The 21,978-nt window shown below is 38.0% G+C and overlaps 1 protein-coding gene across 1 annotated transcript in view; it reads right to left on the bottom strand.

Annotated features, from left to right (window-relative positions):
- NUF2 (NUF2 component of NDC80 kinetochore complex) overlaps positions 1 to 21,254 on the bottom strand; it is a 32,356-nt gene extending 11,102 nt beyond the window's left edge. The window contains exons 1-9 of the mRNA XM_003415027.4: positions 20,993 to 21,254; positions 17,247 to 17,389; positions 14,822 to 14,896; positions 13,597 to 13,673; positions 12,861 to 12,922; positions 7,563 to 7,660; positions 3,583 to 3,656; positions 2,292 to 2,388; positions 1,345 to 1,407 (exon numbers count right to left, since the gene is read on the bottom strand). Coding sequence (XP_003415075.1) covers positions 1,345 to 1,407; positions 2,292 to 2,388; positions 3,583 to 3,656; positions 7,563 to 7,660; positions 12,861 to 12,922; positions 13,597 to 13,673; positions 14,822 to 14,896; positions 17,247 to 17,369 — 669 coding nt within the window. The 5' untranslated portion in view covers positions 17,370 to 17,389; positions 20,993 to 21,254. The remainder of the gene's footprint in view (positions 1 to 1,344; positions 1,408 to 2,291; positions 2,389 to 3,582; positions 3,657 to 7,562; positions 7,661 to 12,860; positions 12,923 to 13,596; positions 13,674 to 14,821; positions 14,897 to 17,246; positions 17,390 to 20,992) is intronic.
- Positions 21,255 to 21,978: the final 724 nt, after the last annotated feature.

The raw sequence follows: 21,978 nt of genomic DNA, 5'->3' as shown, positions 1-21,978 counted from the left end.
ATTTACTTTGCTCAGAAATCCTGCACTTTGGAATTTATCCAAAGATGAAAAGCAGCAAGGTGCACAAATATATATGTACATGTGGTGTATGTGTGCAGCATACTCATATACATCTTTATGTTCAATAACAAAAAAGTTGGAAGCAATGCAAACGTCCATTAATAGTGGATTTGAAGGATCTATATTATGGTACATATATACAAGGCATCATCATATGCTGCCATTAAAAGAATGAGGATCTATGTGGACATGACAGCCATCCACACTACACTGCTGCGTGAAAAAAAAAGCAGGTTTGAGAACATGTAGAGTATAACATAATTTATGTAAAATTGTTGTTGTTGTTGTTAGATGCCGTTGAGTTGGTTCCGACTCATAGCGACCCTATGCACAACAGAACAAAACACTGCCCGGTCCTGCGTCATCCTTACAATTGTTGTTATGCTTAAGCTCATTGTTGCAGCCACTGTGTCAATCCATCTCGTTGAGGGTCTTCCTCTTTTCCACTGATCCTATACTTTGCTAAGCATGATGTCCTTCTCCAGGGGCTGATCCCTCCTGACAACATGTCCAAAGTATGTAAGACACAGTCTTGCCATCCTTGCTTCTAAGGAGCATTCTGGCTGTACTTCCTCCAAGACAGATTTGTTCGTTCTTTTGGCAGTCCATGGTATATTCAATATTCTTTGCCAATACCACAATTCAAAGGCTTCAATTCTTCTTCGGTCTTCCTTATTCATTGTCCAGCTTTCACACGCATACGATGCGATTGAAAATACCATGGCTTGGGTCAGGTGCACCTTAGTCTTCAAGGTGACATCTTTGCTCTTTGACACTTTAAAGAGGTCCTTTGCAGCAGGTTTACCCAATGCAACGCATCTTTTGATTTCTTGACTGCTGCTTCCATGGCTGTTGATTGTGGATCGAAGTAAAATGAAACCCCTTCATAACTTCAATCTTTTCTCCATTTATCATGATGTTGCTCACTGGTCCAGTTGTGAGGATTTTTGTTTTCTTTATGCTGAGGTGCAATCCATACTGAAGTCTGTGGTCTTTGATCTTCATTAGTAAAATTACACACATATATATTTGTATAGAGAAATATAATCTGTGATATATACCAGATTGTGTGGTGAAATTTCAGGTGATTTTTACTTTCTGCACATATTTCTGTGTTTCCATATTTTTAAAAGAATAATTATTTATTATATTTTAAAAAAAAGTTATTTTCATCTTGGAGGAAAAAAGATGGGGGAAAAACATTTGACTATACTTCACACAGTTAAGATACTCCTCCACAGAATATCCACACCTTAAATGCTAGTTATATGAAAAGATGCTTACCAAACGCTTGGTTTTCTCTGAAATATCTGATTTCTTTTGGGAATTTCCATCTTGCAGCACTATCTACGGAAAAAAAGCAAACCGTTTTGTACTGATTCAAAAAAAATTTAGGCTCATCCACTCAATGCTTTCTTTCTATAAAATAAAGAAAGGAGAAGAGTTAAATGGATTAGAACAGAGATCCTCAACCTTTCTCTGTTCCTGATGCCAAAAGGAATATCTAACAGTTCCTTCATTAAGTAGTAACTCCAAATAGCTGTATTAAGTATGTACATCCCAACAGCCTTTGGAAAAACAATACATATAAACTGAAAGAAAAATAGTATTTGGATTTTATTCCTAAATAACCACAATGACTTCCTAATTGGATGTGTGTGTGTATAGGGCACTCCACAAACCCCCAGACCTTGGAATCAGATTGGAGAGACACTATCATTCCCCGTTCCATGATTTTCCTGTGGTATGTGCTTTAGATCACAGTGAACACCAGAAACTCAGCTTCACCAAGAACGTATTTGAAAGGAAGCTAGCACGATATAATGTTGAAACTGAACTATCTTGAGTTATAGTTCAACAGCAGCTGAAAGATGCTGAGAACTGTAGTGTTTCCCTGGAGAGCTTAAAATATCCTGAGGCGGCCCCGAGGGTTTGCTGCAGCATCAGGGTGCCGCAGTGCACAGTTCAGGAACAGCAGGATTAGACCCAAGAAAATGCTAAAAACTGTAGTCAACAACACGGAACGTAGCTTTGGCAACACAAATAAACCATCGCGGCTGACAGACCATGCACCCACTGTGGGGGACACGAATGGGCCTGTGTTTTCAGTAACTGAAAGCAATGTGCTCTTATCCACACTACATGGCTCTCAACACCTATGAAAAATCAAAAAAAAAGAAAAAAAAATTTTTTTATTCTAAATTTTAAGATATCTAACAACATAAACTTACTGTTTTTTGACGAAACTCCTGATTCAGCAATTGCTGCAGTTCCTGAATATCATCCGAAAGCTGCTTGAATTCTTCTTGCTCTTCAACTGGCACAGAACTAAACACAGCCAAGTAAAATAATATTCACTGAGTTCTTAACTTTGAAGGCCAAAGTGAAATGCCTGCCCTCAGATAACTTAAGCGAAGCAGCCATCTCCTTTCATGTTTCTGAGTTACCATCCTTTCACGTTACAGCATTTAAAACAGAGGACCTGGCTCTCATCTTCTCACACGGTTCACTCCTAGGTCACCCACCTCTCCCGCTCCTCTAGACCTTCCTCTCAGCATTTAAACATGTTCAAGTCTCTACCATACAAACGTTCTCAATGCTGGTTTTTGACTAGTGATACGTGGCACATGGTACGGAATTGCTATTTTCATTTTCCTAACTGCTAGTGAGTATAACACCTTTTCAGATTTTTAATTAGCCACTGGTATTTACCCCTCTGTAAATTCTGTTTATAGCCTTTGCACATTTTTCTATTATCTGCTTTCCTATTACTTTCTAAGAGCTCTTTGGACATTAAGAATTTTACATGGGCTCTGTTATTAGAGCAATTAGGGGGGCTTTGTTGCATATGCTGCAAATGACCTCTACGAGTATGTCCTTTTTCTTCTGATTTGATTTATGGTGTCTTTTACCAGGCCAAATTTGAATATCCGTCTCTTGTCACAGTCTTTTCAGCTTCCTACTGCTCCTAAAGAGTTTTTGCCAGGGGCACGTTAGAGAAGCTCTCACTTGACACAGATAAACTCAAAGACATAAACAAATTAGAGGGGATTAAAAAAAAAAACCCTTCCAGTAAAAACCAACATGTTTAAGACCAAGAAATAATTCTTGAGTAATTATTTCTCCTATCTTGCCTATGAATGAAACAAAACCCCAAATAACTTACATATTGAAGGAGTAAAATTTTTACCGGAATTAACTGATCTGAAGGAAAGACAAGAGTCTAGGCAGTTATTGTTCACCTACACTAAGATAAAAATTCCCTGAGATAATTTAGGAGTAGTTAGCACCTTTAAACAAGGCAGGCTGATGCATGAACAGTAAGAAAAAAGTGAAAATATATAGAATAAAAGTGAGAAGGAAGAAAAACCAGTTTTTCTTTTTTAGAAAAGATAAACCTCAATACTCTGCTATCTAGTAAGGAAGATAAGAGATTCAAAGCGGACCGTAGGGCTAAAAAAATATTATTTACAATTCAGTTTAGATTCTGAAATTGTATTTATTTGTAAAACTCCCACTTACTCAAGTTTCTCCAATTTCATTAATGCCTCCTGGTGTGCAGCGTTTAACTGTTGCATTTTGTCCAAAGAGGATTTCTAGTAAAGCAATTTTAATAATCTCATATCAATATTTTTCAACAAAATCAGTGATGTGTTAAAAAAATATCCACCAGCAGAGATCACTCTACAGTTGTCACCATCAGAATAAGAAATTTAAGACAGAGTCAGGCATTCATGACAAGTAAATTAGGAATTTCTTTACTCATTCAACACAAATGTTGAGGTCTTACCAGTTACATATTGTGCTAAAACCAAAAACCAAACCCACTGCCACTGAGTTGAGTCCAACTCATAGCAACCCCATAGGGTTTCCAAGTCTGTAAACCTCTATGGAAGCAGGCTGCCACATCTTTCTCCTATGGAGCCACTGGTGGTTTCGAACCACTGACCTTTTGGTTAGCAGTCAAGTGCTTTAACCACTGTGTCATCAGGGCTCCTTTAGGTGCTGGAAATTCCCAAGAAGATGATACAGTCCCTGCATTTAAGTAGTTCAGTCTCCTTCAAGAGACAGATGCATGTTATAGAACTGAATATAATATGAACAAAGAAATGTGAGATTCAGCCTAACTTGTGTGAAGGCAGGAGAGGGACTGTCTGAGGTGATGGAAGCTGTCTGAACTGTGCCTTAAGAAATAAGGAGGAATGAGTCAAGCAAAACAATGTGTTTGCATGTGCTGGCACATCCAGGCGAGGGCGTTGGAGGGTATGTGATGTTTGGGTGGCATAAGGTAGGCATGATTTGTGTTGTTGTTGCTGTAGCACGCTGTCCTGTCAGTTCCTACTCATAGGGAGCCTATGTACAGCATACTCAAAACCATTGCAATGTTTCAGCCCATTGTTGCAGTGACAATGTCAATCCATCTCATTAAAGTCTTCCTCACTTTTTCATAGAGGGTCAGCGAAAAAGAGGAAGACTGTGGGCATGGAACAGGACCAGGCAGTGTTTCATTCTGTTGTATATAGGGTCGTTGCGAGTCAGAACCAACTCGATGGCACCTAACAACAGCAACACTTTACCAAGTATGTTATCCTTCTCCAGGGACTGGTCCCTCATAATACATATCCAAAGTACGTGAGATGAAATCTCGCCATCCTTGCTTCTAAGGAGCATTCTAGCTGTGCTTCTTCCAAGAAAGATTCCACCGGCAGTCCATGGTATATTCAATAGTCTTCACTGAAACCATAATTCAAAGGCATCAATTCTTCTTTTGTCTTCCTTATTTGCTGTCCAGCTTTCACATACATATGAGGACATTGAAAATACTGGCCTCAAAGTGATATCATTGCTTTTGAACACTTTAAACAGGTCTTTTGCAGCAGATTTGCCCAATTTGATATGTCAATCAATTTCCTGACTGTTGCTTCCACAGGCATTGATTGTGGATCCAAATAAAATGAATTCCTTGACAACTTCAATCTTTTCCCCATTTATCATGATGTTGCTTATAGGTTCAGCTGTGAGAATTTCTGTTTTCTTTAGGTTAAGGTGCAATCCATACTGAAGGCTGTAGTTTTTGATCTTGATCAGTAAGTGCTTCAAGTCCTATTTGCTTTCAGCAAGCAAAGTGTCATCTGCATATAGCGGGTTGTTAATAAGTCTTCCTCCAATCCTGATGCCACATTCTTCTTCATATAGTACAGCTTCCTATATTATTTGCTCAGCATACAAACTGAATAAGTATGGTGAAAGGATACAACTCTGATGCACACCTTTCCTGATTTTAAACCACACAGTATCCCTTTGTTTTGTTAGAACAACTGCCTCTTGGTCTATCACAGGCTCCTCATGAGCACAATTAAGTGATCTGGAATTCCCATTCTTTGCAACGTTATCCATAATTTGTTATAATCCACACAATTGAATGCCTATGCACAGTTGATAAAACACAGGTAAGCATCTTTCTGGTATTCTCTGCTTTCAGCCAAGATCCATGTGACATCAGCAATGATATCCCTTGTTTCACGTCCTCTTCTGAATTCAGCTTAAATTTCTGGCAGTTCCCTGTCAATATACTGCTGTAACCACTTTGGAATTATCTTTAGCAAAATTTTATTTGCCTGTGATATTAATAACATTGTTTGATAATTTCTGAATTCTGTTGGATCATCTTTCTTTGGAATGGGCACAAATATGGATCTCTTCCAGTTGGTTGGCCAGGTAGCTGTCTTCCAAATTTCTTGGCATAGACGAGTGAGCACCTCCAGCACTGCATCCATCTGTTGAAACATCTCAATTAGTATTCCATCAATTCCTAGAGCCTAGTTTTTCACCAATGCCTTCAGTGTACCTTGTACTTCTTCCTTCAACACCATTGGTTCTTGATCATATGCTACCTCCTGAAATGGCTGAATGTCAACCAATTCTTTTTGGTATACTGACTCTGTGTATTCCTTCCATCTTCTTTTGATGCTTCCTGCATTGTTCAATATTTTACCCATAGAAACCTTCAATATTGCAACTCTAGGCTGGAATTTTTTCTTCAGTTCTTCTGGCTTGAAGAACGCTAGGTATGTTCTTCCCATTTGGCTTTCTATCTCCAGGTCTTTGCACATTTCATTGCAATACTTATAGTAATACTTATCAGCTCTTTCACTTCATCATTTCTTCCATTCACTTTAGCCACTCTACATTCAACTGCAAGTTTCAGAGTCTCTTCTGACATCCATTTTGGTCTTGTCTTTCTTTCCTATGTTTTTAATGACCTTTTGCTTTCTTCACATATGATGTTCTTGATGTCATCCCACAACCTGTCTGGTTTTCAGTCATTAGTGTTCAATGTATCGAATCTGTTCTTGAGATGGTCTCTAAATTCTCTAAATAACATACTCAAGGTCATACTTTGGCTCTCGTGGACTTGTTTTAATTTTCTTCAGCTTCAATTTGAACTTGCATATAAGCAACTGATTGTTCTGCAATCAGCCCCTGGCCTTGTTCTTACTGATATTCAGCTTTTCCACAGAAGTAGTCAATTTGATTCCTGTATATTCCATCCTGCAAGGTCCACATGTATAGTTGCCATTTATGTTGTTGAAATAAGGTATTTGCAATGAATAAGTCATTAGTCTTGCAAAGTTATATCATGTGATAGATTTGTGCAAGGAAATATTTATATACTTCAGTGTAGTTGGAGGCTAATGTTTAACTGTGTAGTGTTTTCTGGTGCTTTTCTAAAAGTATGATAGAAAACTGAGAATAAACGGGACAAATCAGACAGATGACTCATAATCTTTCCAAATTCCCTAAATTTTTGAAGCCTGGAAAATTAATTTCTGTCTGTTAAAATGACTCCTTTGCACTGAATCTTATAGTGCAATTTTGGTCACCCACATAAAAAAAAAAAAAAACAATCACTCGAATTAAGCCATTATTTAAAAGGCAAGTGTATACTTTAAATATCTCAGTTATTTAAAGAACAATATACCGTGCATCTGGAAACCCTGGTGGTATAGTGGGTAAGAGCTACGTCTGCTAACCTAAAGGTCAGCAGTTTGAATCCACCAGGCGCTCCTTGGAAATTCTATGGGGCAGTTCTACTCTGTCCTACAGGGTCGCTATGAGTTGGAGCCGACTCGACGGCAACGAGTTTTTGTCTTTTTTTTTTTTTTTTAAACACTGTGCATGCAAACTTCAAAGGAAAAAAAGTGTGGACGCTATCAATATTTTTTTCCTTACATTTCCTAACACAGGAAAAGAAGCCTCAGCTACAAGATTAAAACAAATAAGAAACCCAGCCTCTCCTTAAAGTTACCAAATATCAAAGAAAATCTCATCCTGAGCTATGCTTTCCACCAACTAAAATCTGCAACTTCTTATAAATATAAAATTGATTCTAAAGACCACACAACAATTTAATAATTCTGACAAACATTTCAAAACCAACGTATAGTCCATAAATGATGCTACTGATCTGGTATGTGACCCAAAATATATTTGAAACTTACATATTGCCAAAGGAACTCCATGTATGTCTCACGGCATGATTCTCTGAAGTGAATGAAGTTGATAATGCCACTTAAAAACCGACTTGTCCGTTTTGCTTCTAAAATAGAAAGTAAGACTCTTAAATTATTTGAAACATAATATAAAAATGAAAATTCTCCCACCATATACTCTGCTTATAGTACACAGAATAAAACTGTGAGTACGCTATAATTAACCAACGTGCAGAAAATCTGTTCTAACTTGTGTAAGTATTATTTTTGCATTACTAACTAAAAATGAAAGGAAAAAAAAAGAAAGAAAAGGCAAACAAGGACTTCCACTTCTGGCCATGAGGGAATAGCAGGGACCACATTTACCCTCCCACCTTAAGCCATTAGAAAACTTGACAAACTATATGAAACAACAGGTTATGGACATGAGAGAAGGGACAAAAATGAGGTGACTGACCCCTGTGAAGGCAGCAGCTCGCTGCCGGACAGTATTCAAGTTGTACTGCAGGGAGAGCACAACAGAGCTTGTGGGTACTGCTGAGTCAAGAAGATCAAGTTTAGAGAGATCAAGGCAGTGAGAATGTGCAAAACTGAGTACTGGAGATATGCAACGAGGTCTCCTCAAGTCTTCAGCTAAGTACTAATCAACGCAAGAATAAAACTGTGTGTATGCTATCATAAACAAACTGATAGAAAATCTGTTCTAACTTAAGTATCAGTATTATTTTTGCATGAGTAACTAAAAATGAAAAAAAAATTAGGGAAAGAACAAGGAATATTTAAAGGAATACAAAAAAATCCAGCACCCAAGAAAGTAAAATTTATGACATCTCACATCCAATAAAAATGACTTAGCATGTAAAGAAACAGGAAAGTATGATGCATAATAAGGAGAAAAAAATCAATCCATAGGAACATACTGAGATATAACACAGATAATAGATTTAGTAGACAAGAATGTGAGATCAGCCTTTATAAATACAGGTAGTTCACAACTTATGAAGTATCTGAGTTACGACAAGCTGAGCTTATGAGTTTTTTTGTTGCTGCTGTTGTTGTTCATCTTGTCATTAGTAATATGTACTACACACAATGTCACAGCACGTAACACGCTTATGGGATCATCCTCACGCCAACCCCCAAAGACAAACAAAAATTGGTTTTATAAAGACACTGATACAGCAAAATGATATAGTCACTTTAGAAAAATTTGGCAGTCTCTTAAAGTTAAAATAAAAGACAGTAATAATGAAAACTAAAAAAAAATAAAATAAAATGAGGTTTTCAACTTATGTCAGAACTGACTCATGACAGAGTCATCGGAATGGAACCCCACTGTAAGTCAGGGACTACCTGTATGTTCCCTTTGTCCAAGAAGGTAGAGTAAGGCATGACTGCAGTGAGGAGAAAAAGAGGAGAAAGAAAAAAAGGCCTTAATCAAGGTTTTAGAGTTGAAAATAAAATATCTGAGATGAAAAATACACCAAACGGGATTAACAGCAAATTAGAACCAGAGATGAAAAGATTAGTGAAGCTGAAGACTGCAATAAAATCTATTTAAAATGAAGCCCGGAAAGAAAACAAATGAATAGAGTATCTGTGAGCTATGAGACAATATCAAGCAGCATAACAATGAGTAACCGGAGTTCCACAAAAAGGAGGGGAATAAAGATAAGTATGACAATGGACTTATCACCATAAACAATGTAAGTCAGAAGACAATGGACGGTATCTTTAAAGCACTAAAGGAGTAAACCTAGAATTCTATACTCAACAAAAACACCTTTCAAAAATGAGGGGGAAATAAGAACTTTTTATCAGCACTCCAAGAAATGTTAAATAAAATCCTTCAGGGATAAAGAAAATTATACCAGACAGGAATTTGGAATCATATAATGTGAATAAACATAAAGATATCTTCCTCATTTAAAAAATCTTTTTCAAATTGGCTATCTGAAGCAAATTTAATAATAATAATACTGTATCATGGTGTTTATAATACCTGGAAAGGTAAAATTCATGACAATAGCGCAAAGGCCAAGAGTAGGGAAATTAAAAGTATATTGTACTGTTAATGATAAAAGATTGAATGCTTTCCCCCTAAGATCAGTAACAAGGTACTATCTATTCTCATCATCTCAATTCCATGTTATACTCGAAGGCTTAGCCAGTGCAGAAGGCAAGAAAAAGAAATAACAGGCATCTATATGGGAAAAGAAAAAGTGAAATTATCTTTGTTCTCACACAAATGATCATCAATGTAGAAAATCGTAACGAATCTACAAAACAGCCACTAGAAATACGTGAATTTAGTAAGATCTCAGGATGCAAGGTCAATATATAAAAGTTAACTGCATTCCTCTAGATATCAAAGTCCCTGGGTGGTGCAGATGGTTAGGTACTTGACTACTAGCCGAAAGGTCAGCGGTTAGAACCCACCCAGAGGTGCTTTGGAAGACAGAACTGGAGATCCACTCCCAAAAGGTCACAGCTTTGAAAATCCTACGGAGCAGTTCTACTCTGCACATATGGGGTTGCCATGAGTTGGAAGCAATTTGACGGCAACTAACAACAGACTAGCAAAGACTAATCATAAACTTAAAAAAAAAAGTACACTATGATGAAAAATTTGAAGTACTTAGGGATACATTTAATAAAATGCATACTAGGCCTATACCCTGAAGTTTATAAAACATTGTTATGAGAAATTAAAGACCACCTAAAAAGATGTAACATGTTCATTAAATAATCCAATATTGTTTAAGTTGTCAATTGTCCCCAAATGAACTAAACATTCAATATAGTCTTAATTAAAATCCCTGTAGGCTTCTTTTTTTTTTTAAAGTAAACTGATTCTGAAATTTTTATGAAAATGCAAAGAACCTAGAATAGCCAAAATAATTTTGAAAAAGATGAACAAATTTAGAGGACTTACACTGCCTGATTTCAAGATTTACGCTAAAGCTACAGTAATCAAGGTAATATGGCTGCCATAGAGATAACACGTATAGATCAACAGAGCTACAGAGTGAGCCCAGACATACACACACGTATGGGGGGGATAAATCAATTTCAACAAGTGGTACTGGAGTCATCTGATATCTATATGCCAGAAAAAAAAAAAAAGAACCTTGACCTTCACTTCACACCATACACAAAAATTCAAACATCAAACAATAAAAGCTAAACTATAATACTTTTAAAACAAAATATAGGAATAAATGTTAGTGGCCTTGGATTAGGGCAAGATTTCTTAATAGGGCAGGAAAAATGGTTTTATGACCATAAAGGAAAAAATTGATTAGACTCTTCAAAATTAAAAAATTCTCTACTCTTCAAAAGACACTGCAATGAAATTGAAAAGGCAAGTGACAGGCTAAGAGAAGATATTTGCACGACATAAGTCTACTAAGCGAATTGTTTCTAAAATATCTGATGAACAAGCTTTACAACTTAATAAGGCATATGATTCACTTACAAAACAGGCAAACAATTTGAGCAGAAATTTCACCAGAGATGATACACGCATAGCAAATAAACATATTAAAATTTGCTCACTGTCACTAGTCATCGGGGAATTGCAAATTAAAACCACAAGATAACACTACTCACCTTCTAGAAGAGCTAAAATTAAAAACTGACAACATAAAGTTCAGGGATGATACGGAGCAAATGAAACTCGCGTACACTGCTGGTAGTCAGGCCATATGATACAGCCACTTTAGAAAAATAGGGCAGTTCCTTAAAGTTAAGCATGTACTTATCACACGAACCAGCAATTTCACTCCTAGATAACTAGCCAAGAGAAAGAAAATCATACATCCACAGAAGACTTACACACTAACGTTCACAGCAACTTTGTTCATAATGACCAAAAATTGCAAACAATTCAAACATCCACCAATGGACAAATTGTTATATTACTTAGAACAGGATACTGCTCTGAAATAAAAAGAAACAAAGGACTGATAAACGCAAAAACAAGGATGAATCTCAAAAGCGTTATGCTAAGTTAGAGAAGTCAGACACAAAAAGACTAGACTTAGGATTTCATTTACATAAAAGTTCCATTGTTGTGTGCCATCCAGTCAATTCCGACCCATAGCAACCCTACATGAAATTCCAGAAAAGGCGAAACTACAGTGATAGAAAGCAAAGGAGGTGGCCGAAGGAGACAGACTGCAAAGGGACCGAAGGGAATTTCTGAGGGTCATGGCAATGTCACCAACAAAATCATGGTTACATGACTATAAACATTTGTTAAAACTCATCCAGTCATATGCTTAAAATTGGTGAATTTTATTTTGTGTAAATTTACGTCAATAAAAACTTAAAAAATGAAAAGTATTACACCAGATCTTTTGCAACATAAACCAACTTTAAGTACAGAGAGTCAAGTGAATTATGGGACACTTAAATAAAGCTAGGACAATTTTACATTCTAATATAATATCACGACTATTCTTACCATAGTGCTAAAAGATACTTTGTTCAGGGTAAAAGTAATTGTTACATTTGATAAAATTGGTATGATGAATCCACTATGCAACGTCACAGATGCCTGTTATTTGCGTACTCAAATTGTCAGGACATTCTTTAAATAAGCAGAAAAACGCTTTTCTGTGGATCTACAAATGAAAAAATTTCCAATAATAGGATTTTAAAAAAATCTTCCTTAAAAATGTGATAAACTATCTAAAAGTCCATTTAAAAGAGAAAAAAACTCCTAGAAAATAAATTCAAAAGTATCATAAAATACAAATGCTATACTGAAATCCCAGGAACGACTCCTGTCTAAAGCTCTACCTCGCTGGCACATATGGAACATCTTAATGTGCCTGGCACTGTCTTAAATAGCCAACTCTCGCATTGAGCCTGACAGGTAGGTATTAAGGGTCAGAGATGCTAAGTCACTTGCTAGTCACAGAGCTGGTAATTAGCAGAACTGAGATTCAAACCTAGGTAGTCCTGTTAAAGATCTTTTATTTTCTACTATACCATGTGACCAACCCAAAATGGCAAGATCCCACCAAAGCAAAAACTCAATGTTTAGTTCATGTAATAAACCACGCTGTTTTTAAAAGTTTAAAAAATTAAAATGTTATTAATATGTTAAGCAATATTCTCGACAATTCCCTTTTGAAGAGGTTTCTCATTTTTAGATGTAATCACTTAAATAAGTGGTGTTGATATAAATTTCTGCAGGGTAGTTTCCTTTTTTTTTTTCTTAATATTTATCAGTGGAAAGATGAAATATTAGAATGAAGGCAGACAATAAAATAAAAATTGTCTTGAATTCTAACTTACTTGGATATAGAATATCAGCAATCTCGAAGTCATTCACCCGACAGATGGGCAGAAATGAATCCCTTCAAGAAAGAATATTGAAAAGTGTATTGTAAATTAAATACTAAGCCACAGGATGGAAGTATTTTATTATCAAAAAGAGCTTTCTCAATATATTTCTCAGTGTCAAAGGACCAAGTCAGAAGTCTGCTATAATGCATAATCCTATGGCACTGAAATCTTTTTTCTGATTATACAAGTATCCAGGCAATACCAAGGTACAGTTATAGATTCTGATAAACAACACACACTCTCAGACGTACTAAGACTCTTTAAGAACTCAAAACCTTCCAAAAAGAGAGCAAACAAATTTAGGGTAAAATTTCTTAGGACTTCAACTAAAGCACCCTGAGAAACTAGCACAGGTTAAGGCAGTTAGCTCTTTCACGGAAGCCTAGGGTTTTAAACGTACATGGGATGGAGTAATGAGGAAAATGGTAGAAACACCTTCACACACACACACGAAAAAATCATATTAAGAAAGCTGGCTCTTGACAGTTGTTACTGAGTCGATTCCAACTCGTGGCAACCCCATGTGTTACACAGTAGAACTGCTCCACAGGATTTTTCTTCCATGTGACTGCTGGGTGGATACAAACATCAACTTTTAGTTTAGTAGTTGAGTATAAACCATTTGTGCCACCTTAGGACATCTAAGAAAGCTTAACGCAATGTAAATAAAATGCTCTTTACTCACAGATGAATAAATAAATTGCTGACTGGTAAGAAGCCTTCCATTATATGTGGATACATGACTTCGGAGTTCACTGGCATCTAAATGTAATAAATCACAAAATCTAAGTTATACATTGATTAGATGACACGAGAAAAGTCAACCCCAAGAAACCTCAGTCATACATTAAAATCAAAATATATAACTTATTATAATTAAAACAAACGATAAAGATCCTAGCACAAAATTAGGGTTGTTGTTAACATTAATAATGTTACGCTCACAAAACAAAAGAAAACCCCAAACCTGTTGCCATCAAGTTGATTTTGACTCATTGCAACCCTATATAACAGAGTAGAACTGTCCCATGGGGCTTCCAAGGGTATAATCTTTACGGAAGCAGACTGTCACGTTTTTCTCCTGTGGAACGGCTGGTGGGTTTGAACTGCCAACTTTTTGGTTAGCCCCTGAATGGTTAAGCACTGCACACCACAGTGGGTACAGAATAAAGATTTTCTTAATAAATGAAAAAATGAAGGCATAATGGTGAGGATTTACTAAATATCAGGTACTACGCTAAGTGTTCTACATACATTCTCATCTAATTTTTAAAACAACCCTATGAGAAAGCACTATCCTGATTTCATAGACAAACTAAGCCTTAACAAGGTTTCACAGCTAGTAAGGGGCAAAGCCTTTGATTTTTAATAATATGGAATCATAATGGTTAGATTTCAAAGGCATTACATTATTTGTGCAACTTCAGATAATTCCTTGATGATTCAAAAACAAAACGATTAAGAGAAATGATCTTTTCTACTGGAAATACTGAATTTGCTAAAAGCTCAACTGCCTCATTTCAACTGTATTCATTCTCACTGCCTGTCTTCTACTCTAATCTATGAGACCTTACTGAGAACAGAGCAAGGTCTGTGGACACTTTGCTTTATTATTGTCTCTGAAGACAAACCTGTAAAACTGTGAATAATTGCACAGCGTCAATAATTTGTAAATGTCAGTCAGGTCTTTTACAATAGCTTTCATCTTAGCTTAAATATACATTAAAGGTAATCAATATAGAAAAACCATTAATAAGCCTAAGACTTCTTTGCAAGTAACATTAACGTTATACAAGCCTTAAATCTGTTAAAAATAAAGTCAAGAACTCCCTATCCTAAAAACAAGGTATGCATTATAAGCAGGAAAAACACAGCAAAAGAAATACAATTTTGCTTCATCTTAAACCCACCATGTAGAAATGCTCCAGTCGAATTCCATATACTATTTGTAAGGCTCTCATGTAGATCATGTGTAAGACTTCAGGCTACAGGAGAAAAACAACTTTCAATGCTCTGTGTATGACTCAAAAGTCAAACCACCATTATCATTGCCATCCTACATTACCATCAATGGGTAAAAAGAAGAAAAGAATGACTAAATTACTCTATTTCCCTTGAAACAGTTCTTAATTTTTCCAAATCTTAAAACGTTTTGACGCTTATCAGTTTGCTCATTGTAATAAGTGGACAATGAGACCAGTTGCTTAAGCTTATAGACAGAAGGAGAGCAAGTCGACCCAAAGCCAGCCTACGTAACCACCCACGTAGGGGTGGAGAAACCAGGGCCAGGTTTCAGGACACGCTCTCACATATGTGGCAGAAAAAATGGCACATTAAGAATGTATTAAAAAAAAAAAAAAAAAGACCACGGAAAACCTTGTTTGATGCTTAAATTAGTTCAAGTTTAAGTGAACGTTGTGACCCAAGGAGAATATATTTAACAAGGTAGTACGAGATTTTTTTTTTTTTGATGTTTGTTTTAATTCTATTTTGTTGTTGTCGTTGAGAACATACACAGCAAACATACCTAAGTCAACCCTTCCTACATGTATGATTCGGTGGCATTGACTACATTCCTCGAGTTGTGCAATCATTCTCACCCTGCTTTTCTGAGTTGTTCCTCCCCCATTAACATAAATCCACTGCTCCCGAAGGTTTCTATCTAATCTTTTGAGTTGCTGTCGTCATTTTCAATTTTGATAAGAATTTTTTAGATCAGTTAAGTTTCCTGCAAATATAAATCAAGCTTGCTCCAGTTCCACAAGAACTCCACCACAGTCTTTGGGATGGAGAAAAATCACTGGTTTTCCACGTGCTCCTATTTTGGACTCTTCAGTTATAATACGGATCTTCTTTTTTTTTTCAAATCCATCACAGCTATGTTTATGTTATCCACCCTTTGAAATCTTCTGTTCAGCTCTATTACTTCATCGTTTCCGTTCGCTTTAGCTGCTCTATGTTCAAGAACAAGTTTCAGAATCTCTTCTAACATCCATCTCAGCCTTTTCAATGACCTTTTGCCTTCTTCATGTATGATGCCCTTGATGTCATCCCACAATTCGTCTGGTCTTCGGTCATTAATGTGCAATGCATCAAATCTACTCTTGAGATAGTTTCTCAGTACAGATGTGATGCATTCCTCCAACCTTGTTTTTTTGCAGAAAACCTGCAATTGGACTGTCACCGCCCAAGGGATGAAGCAGTTCCATCTTGGTATTTCCCAGGTTGACAAAAATAACGGATACTCCGTGTTCCGGAAGAGGGACTGCTTCGCTTACCTCGGCCCCCAGAATATTCTTATAAAATGCTGAGGCCTTTCCCAAATCTGGCACTGCTGGGGCTACATGATTGAGTTGACCCAGGTTCCAGACACAGTCTGCCACCTCACATGGGGGCTGTGACGTGGAAAAAGTTCTTATGGCTAGAAATGGACTTTGGAGTCTGGAAAAAAGCCCTAGGGCCCTCGCAGCAGCTGCCACCACCGCCGCCTGCAGCCTGCTGGCCCTCTTGGGAACACAGACCCCCAGCCCCAATCGGTAGTATGAGATTTTTAAAGTTTCATCTTTGAAATCAGTGGTTTTCAAATGTGGCCTAGCAACCTATTCTGGTGCACAGGCAAGTTCATCAGGTGAGCAGTAAAGTGAGAAAAATATGTGGTATTTTTTTCATAAACTTAAATTTATTCAGTTTAAAGGCCTGTCATTTACTCTGATTATTTGCTCCATTTTAATTAACAGGGTACCGTGACCAAAAATTTGGATCCTGCACTATTACACCAGGTTCTACTATGTTATCAGTTCAGCATCAACACAGGAAACTGGAAGGAGGCTTTGGGATTTTCTGTGACACACAAATAGTTCATTTTTGCATTTAATAACTAAAGATATAGAGAACAATGCCTGTCAAAACAAGTCACTTCACCCCAGGTCATAATGCAAGAAAATGAATCTCTACGCTTCCAAAGGGCATTGTTTCTAAGTGCTTTTTATGGTTGGAAGCCCCTTGAAATAAGTTCCTTCAAGCCCTACCAATAAATGATACCCTCAGACCACCACTTCAATAATAATAATAGAAAATGTAATATACTTTAACAAGGCTATGGTTTAGAGGCTATGTTTTGAAGAAAGCATCAAATTCCTAATGGGTATGTAGAAGTAGCCCCACATAGAAACTTAATGTTACTTTAAAATTACATTAGGTGAGAGATTTTCTCTGGATAAAATGGCTTGCCTATATCAAAGCATAAGGTACATGCTTTTTTGCCAGATGATACACCTTGTAGCTGACTTGGTTCTCAAATAGCATCATGCCACATGTAAACACAACCACTTTTACCTTTGGGTTTGGATAAAGATCATTCTTGGAGAGGTTTTTACCATCAGCTCCTGTTAAGATCTTGTTCCGAATATGAATTAAAATCTCAGCTACATTATACCTGGGGAAAGACAAAGCTTCCATCTTGGAAGTCGCTTGCTCGTCTGAAGGAAGAAAACACACAGATTAGAAACATGGCACATCCAGCAGTTCTCACTACCTGGGAGACGACAAATATATGAATAAGAACAAAATTAGCAAGGCAAGGTGGACCTACTCGTAGTAATTTAATTATCATCAAACATCCTAGTGAGATAAACACAAATTATATATATCTATATAGCCTAAAAGAATTTTTATTCTAAAGTGATCCAGTCATTTTCTGCTCATTTTTCTAATGCTGCTCTCTTCATGGGAGGAGGATTTTGGCTGAATAGACAGATGAGAAACCATATGTATATGCATTTTTTAAAAACTTCGGGGAGCAGAGGGTTTAACGAAATCCTGAGAATCTTCAAAGCAAGGCTGATAGGCAACACCATAAGCAGAAGCTGTACATAAATAATAGCAATATAAGGTAGAAAAAAAGTTGTACTGATTTGACATCCTATTCAACATATGGAAACCCTGGTGGCGTAATGGTTAAGCGCCATGACTGCTAACCTAAAGGTCGGCAGTTCAAATCCGCCAGGCGCTCCTTGGAAACTCTATGGGGCAGTTCTACTCTGTCCTATAGGGTCGCTATGAGTCAGAATCGACTTGACTGCAATGGGTTCATGGTTATTCAACATATACACAGCGAGATGGCTAATAAGGTTTAAGATACAAGTAGGAAGACAGAGGGAGAAAAAAACGAGAATAGAATGCTGTTAACTGGCACTGCAACTACATAAAAAATCCCTTGTTTACACGGCACCACTTTCACAAATGTGAAGAAAGCTATCATGTCTCTGCTAAGCCCTCTCTTCTCTAAGGTTAAGCATAATTTCTTTAATTATATTTAAAAAAGCAAAACAAAAACAAACCAAACCCGTTGCCATCGAGTTGATTCCCACTCACGGCGACTCTACAGGACAGAGTAGAACTGCCCACAGGGTTTCCAAGGAGCACCTGATGGATCTGAACTGCTGACCTTTTCAACCACATGGTTTGAGCTCTTTGGTGGGATAAAGTATATAAATGACTTAATATATACACAACACCCCTCAGACAGCATAGCACGTAGCAGAAATTAACTGCTAATTCTACCCTGTTTTTTACGTCATCTACAACACCAAAAATCCTAGGTAGACTAGGTTTTGCTAAAACAAATTACTTAGTGAAAATCACAATGTCAAGAGGCAGATATTAAACAAAAAGGAAACAGAAATGACTCCCAGCCTCAACGAACTCAGTAAAAAGTTGCCTGAACTCATTCAGGAAAGCGATCGTGTCATGCATTCTGGTGCCACACTTACATGGGTCTCTCCCTTTGACTTCTGGGTTAAGTATTGTCAAAAAAAAAAAAAAAAATCAAAATTCAAAGAAACTGAAACAAAATTTTTTCTGAGCAGTCTTTCTATATGTACGTAGGGAGACCATTCTGATTAAAAAAAAACAAAGCTGAACCGTTAAAAGCAAACCTTCGAATTAGCTCAAAACAGTAATATAACATGGTTGTTTCATAATTTAATAAACAATTTCCAAATTGTTAAGCACCTGTCTCCCATGCATGAAGGAAAAATGAAATAGGAGCACTCCCAAAGTTCTGACATTTCACAGAAGTTTTAAAAATTTTTTCCTTACTGAATACAGCCGTGGTGGTGCAGTGGTTAAGTATTCTTCTGCTAGCCAAAAGGTTGGCAGTTTGAACCCACCAGCTGCTCCTTGGAAACTTAATGGGGCAGTTCTACTCCATCCTATAGGGTTGCTATGAGTCAGAATCCACTCCACAGCCATGTTTTTTTTAAATATTTTACTGAATATAAGTTTCCATGATTACCAAGTACTTACTGGTTACTGAGTTAAAATTAAAAAACAAACCCATTGCTGTCGAGCCGATTCAGACTCATAACGACCCTACAGGACAAAGCAGAACTCCCCCACAGGGTTTCCAAGGAGCGCCTGGTGGTTTTGATCTGTCGACCTTTTGGTTAGCAGTCAAGCTCTTAATCACTGGCTCCTAACACTAAAAAGTAGCTGCTAAAAATTTGGCCCTCCACCCACCTGCCGTCATCAAACCTCGTGAGATTTAAACTGAGAAAGCCTAGAGTCTTTTCCATTAAATAAATAGGCAATGGTTTTGTAATTGACGCTCAACAAGATGGACTGACACAGCGGCTGCAACAACCGCCTCAAGCATAGCAACAACTGTGAACACAGTGCAGGACCGGGCAGTGTTTGGTCTGTTGTGTACAGGGTCCTATGAGTCGGAATCCACTGGGCACCTAAAAACAACACCTTTTTCTAGCAGCAAAAGACAAATTTACATTGCTGTAAAGCAACGTCTGGTGGGGAAGCATGGGGGAGTGTTTGTGTCAGGCTTTTTTATGGTTAATACTTGGTTTTGTGGGTAAGAGAAAAACTTCAAATCAAAGTAAGATGTCTGTTATTAATTTTCCTCCTTGACAGTATGATATATATATATATATATATATATATATATATATATTCCCGTTATACAGTAAGTGGCAGTCCCTGGATTACCAATGAGTTTCATTCCTAAGTCGAATTTGTAGGTAAACTGGAATAGTTAGGTATAGTTCTTATTTAAAGTCTATCAAATGTTTGTCTTATTGTGTAGTATACAGTGTACCTTTCTATCCATAAAAAGAAAAGTTAAAAAAACACTTCTAGATACACTAAAACAGTTTTAACATAATAATAACATTTTGATGCATGTTGCAAAGTAGCACCTGTTTGTTATTATGAACCGTTGTATGTACCCTGAATTTTCAATGTAATAGTCTTTACTGGGTTGGGGTTGGTTCATAAATAGCAGTAAGTCTGACATTCCTAACCCGGGGACTGCCTGCTGCTTATATATCTGTATGTATGATATATCTATATCTATATCTATATCTGTCTATCCTTTTTGAGTCCCTGGATAGCGCAAGTGGTTAAGCATTCATTCTACTACCAACTGAAAGGCTGGCGGTTAGAATCACCCAGAGGCGCCGTGGGAGACAGGCCTGGCAATCTGCTTCTAAAAGGTCACAGCCTCAAAAAACCTATGGAGCAGTTCTACTCTGTACACATGGGGTCGCCCTGAGTCAGAATCGACTTCTTAGGTGCTGTTGAGTCGACTCCGACTCACAGCGACCCTATGTACAACAGAAGGGAACACCGCCTAGTCCTGCGCCATCCTCACAATCGGTTATGCTTGAGCCCATTGTTGCAGCCACTGTTATCAATCCATCTCCTTGAGAGACTTCCTCTTTTTCGCCGACCCTCTACCCGACCAAGCATGATGCCCTTCTCGAGGGACTGGTGCCTCTACTAACATGTCCAAAGTATGTAGGACGAAGTCTTGCCATTCTCGCTTCCAGTGAGCAGTCTGACTGAATCTGGCAGAATCGACTAGGAGACATCAAACAGCAACCTAACCACCGCTATTCCAAACGAAGGGACAAAACAAACAAACAAAAAACCATAAACACAAGCTCAAATTGACCAGTTCCAGTTCAAATCTCTTCGCCTACAGTTTATGCTGCATCAGACAACACCCACTGGTTTTGTTGTTCCTAGGGCTAAAAACAAATAAAAATGAAGTATCAGCTCGTCCCTACCTCCCAAGGGCTGGATTCTCCAGCCTCCTCCCCAGCGCTGCGCAGAACGGAAACACTGAAAGGCTAAGCGTCCTGTTCCCTGCCCGCGCCTTCGGAGGGAGAGGGCGCCCTCGGTCTCCCTTCCTCCGTTCTTCTGCGCCCGTTCGAGCTCACTAACCGTCCACAGAGAAGGCGGCGAGTTCGGGGAGCAGCTGCAGGCAAAGTAAAAAAACAAATTCCAACCGTTGTCACTTTTCAAACTTGCCGCCTCCTACCGGAAGTCCCGCCCATTCCAGCCCGCCCACTTCCTTCGCTCGAGCCGCGCCGGGTGCCTGTAGGGCTCAACAGACTCAAGGCGCGCGGGCTTGTGTTACAGGGGAGGCGCCAAGCTCAGGTGGGAACCATTTTTTGCGGAGCTGGCGTCCAGTCGGAATCTCGATCCCGCAGGAAGTGGTGGTACCAAGTCTTAGAGGAAGGGTCCGTTCCGAGTTTGGGCTCTCTGCGGAGTTGGTCCCGGGTTCCCCTAGACCTTTGGGCCGGGTCCGGAAGTGGAGAACAAAAGCGAATGGAGAGTTTCAGGAGACTTGGGCAAAGCTCAGGGTAACAAGGGAGAGAGGACGTGGGGCTCTCAATGGGATAAGAGTAAGGCATAGCGTCCCAGAGTAATAATAATAGGGACGTTTGGCATTATTTCATTTTGGCTTCGTTAAAAAGGGGCTGGGGTGCAGATAGGCACTGTCACTATCCCACTTTTACAAAGGAGAACTCTGAATCGCGGGGACATAATGCAGGTGTCCCGAAGACATGCGTAGTAGTTCACAAGTTGTATAGCCGGGATTTGGGAAAAGGTCTTCTGATTCTGAGTTCATAAGCACGACCTTGAGAGGTGGAAGGAACCCAAAAATTCATGTTTTCAGACCCTCTCACTTTTACAGACGAGAAAACTGGGACTCAGTGATCTAAGTAATTTTTCCCCAAAGTTAGACAGTAAGAGGCACTGTCTGGAG

Source organism: Loxodonta africana, chromosome 3 (assembly GCF_030014295.1).
Source record: "Loxodonta africana isolate mLoxAfr1 chromosome 3, mLoxAfr1.hap2, whole genome shotgun sequence".
NCBI classification, from domain to species: domain Eukaryota; kingdom Metazoa; phylum Chordata; class Mammalia; order Proboscidea; family Elephantidae; genus Loxodonta; species Loxodonta africana.
The sequence above is the reverse complement of the archived record's forward strand: the minus strand, read 5'-3'. Positions and strand labels throughout refer to the sequence as shown.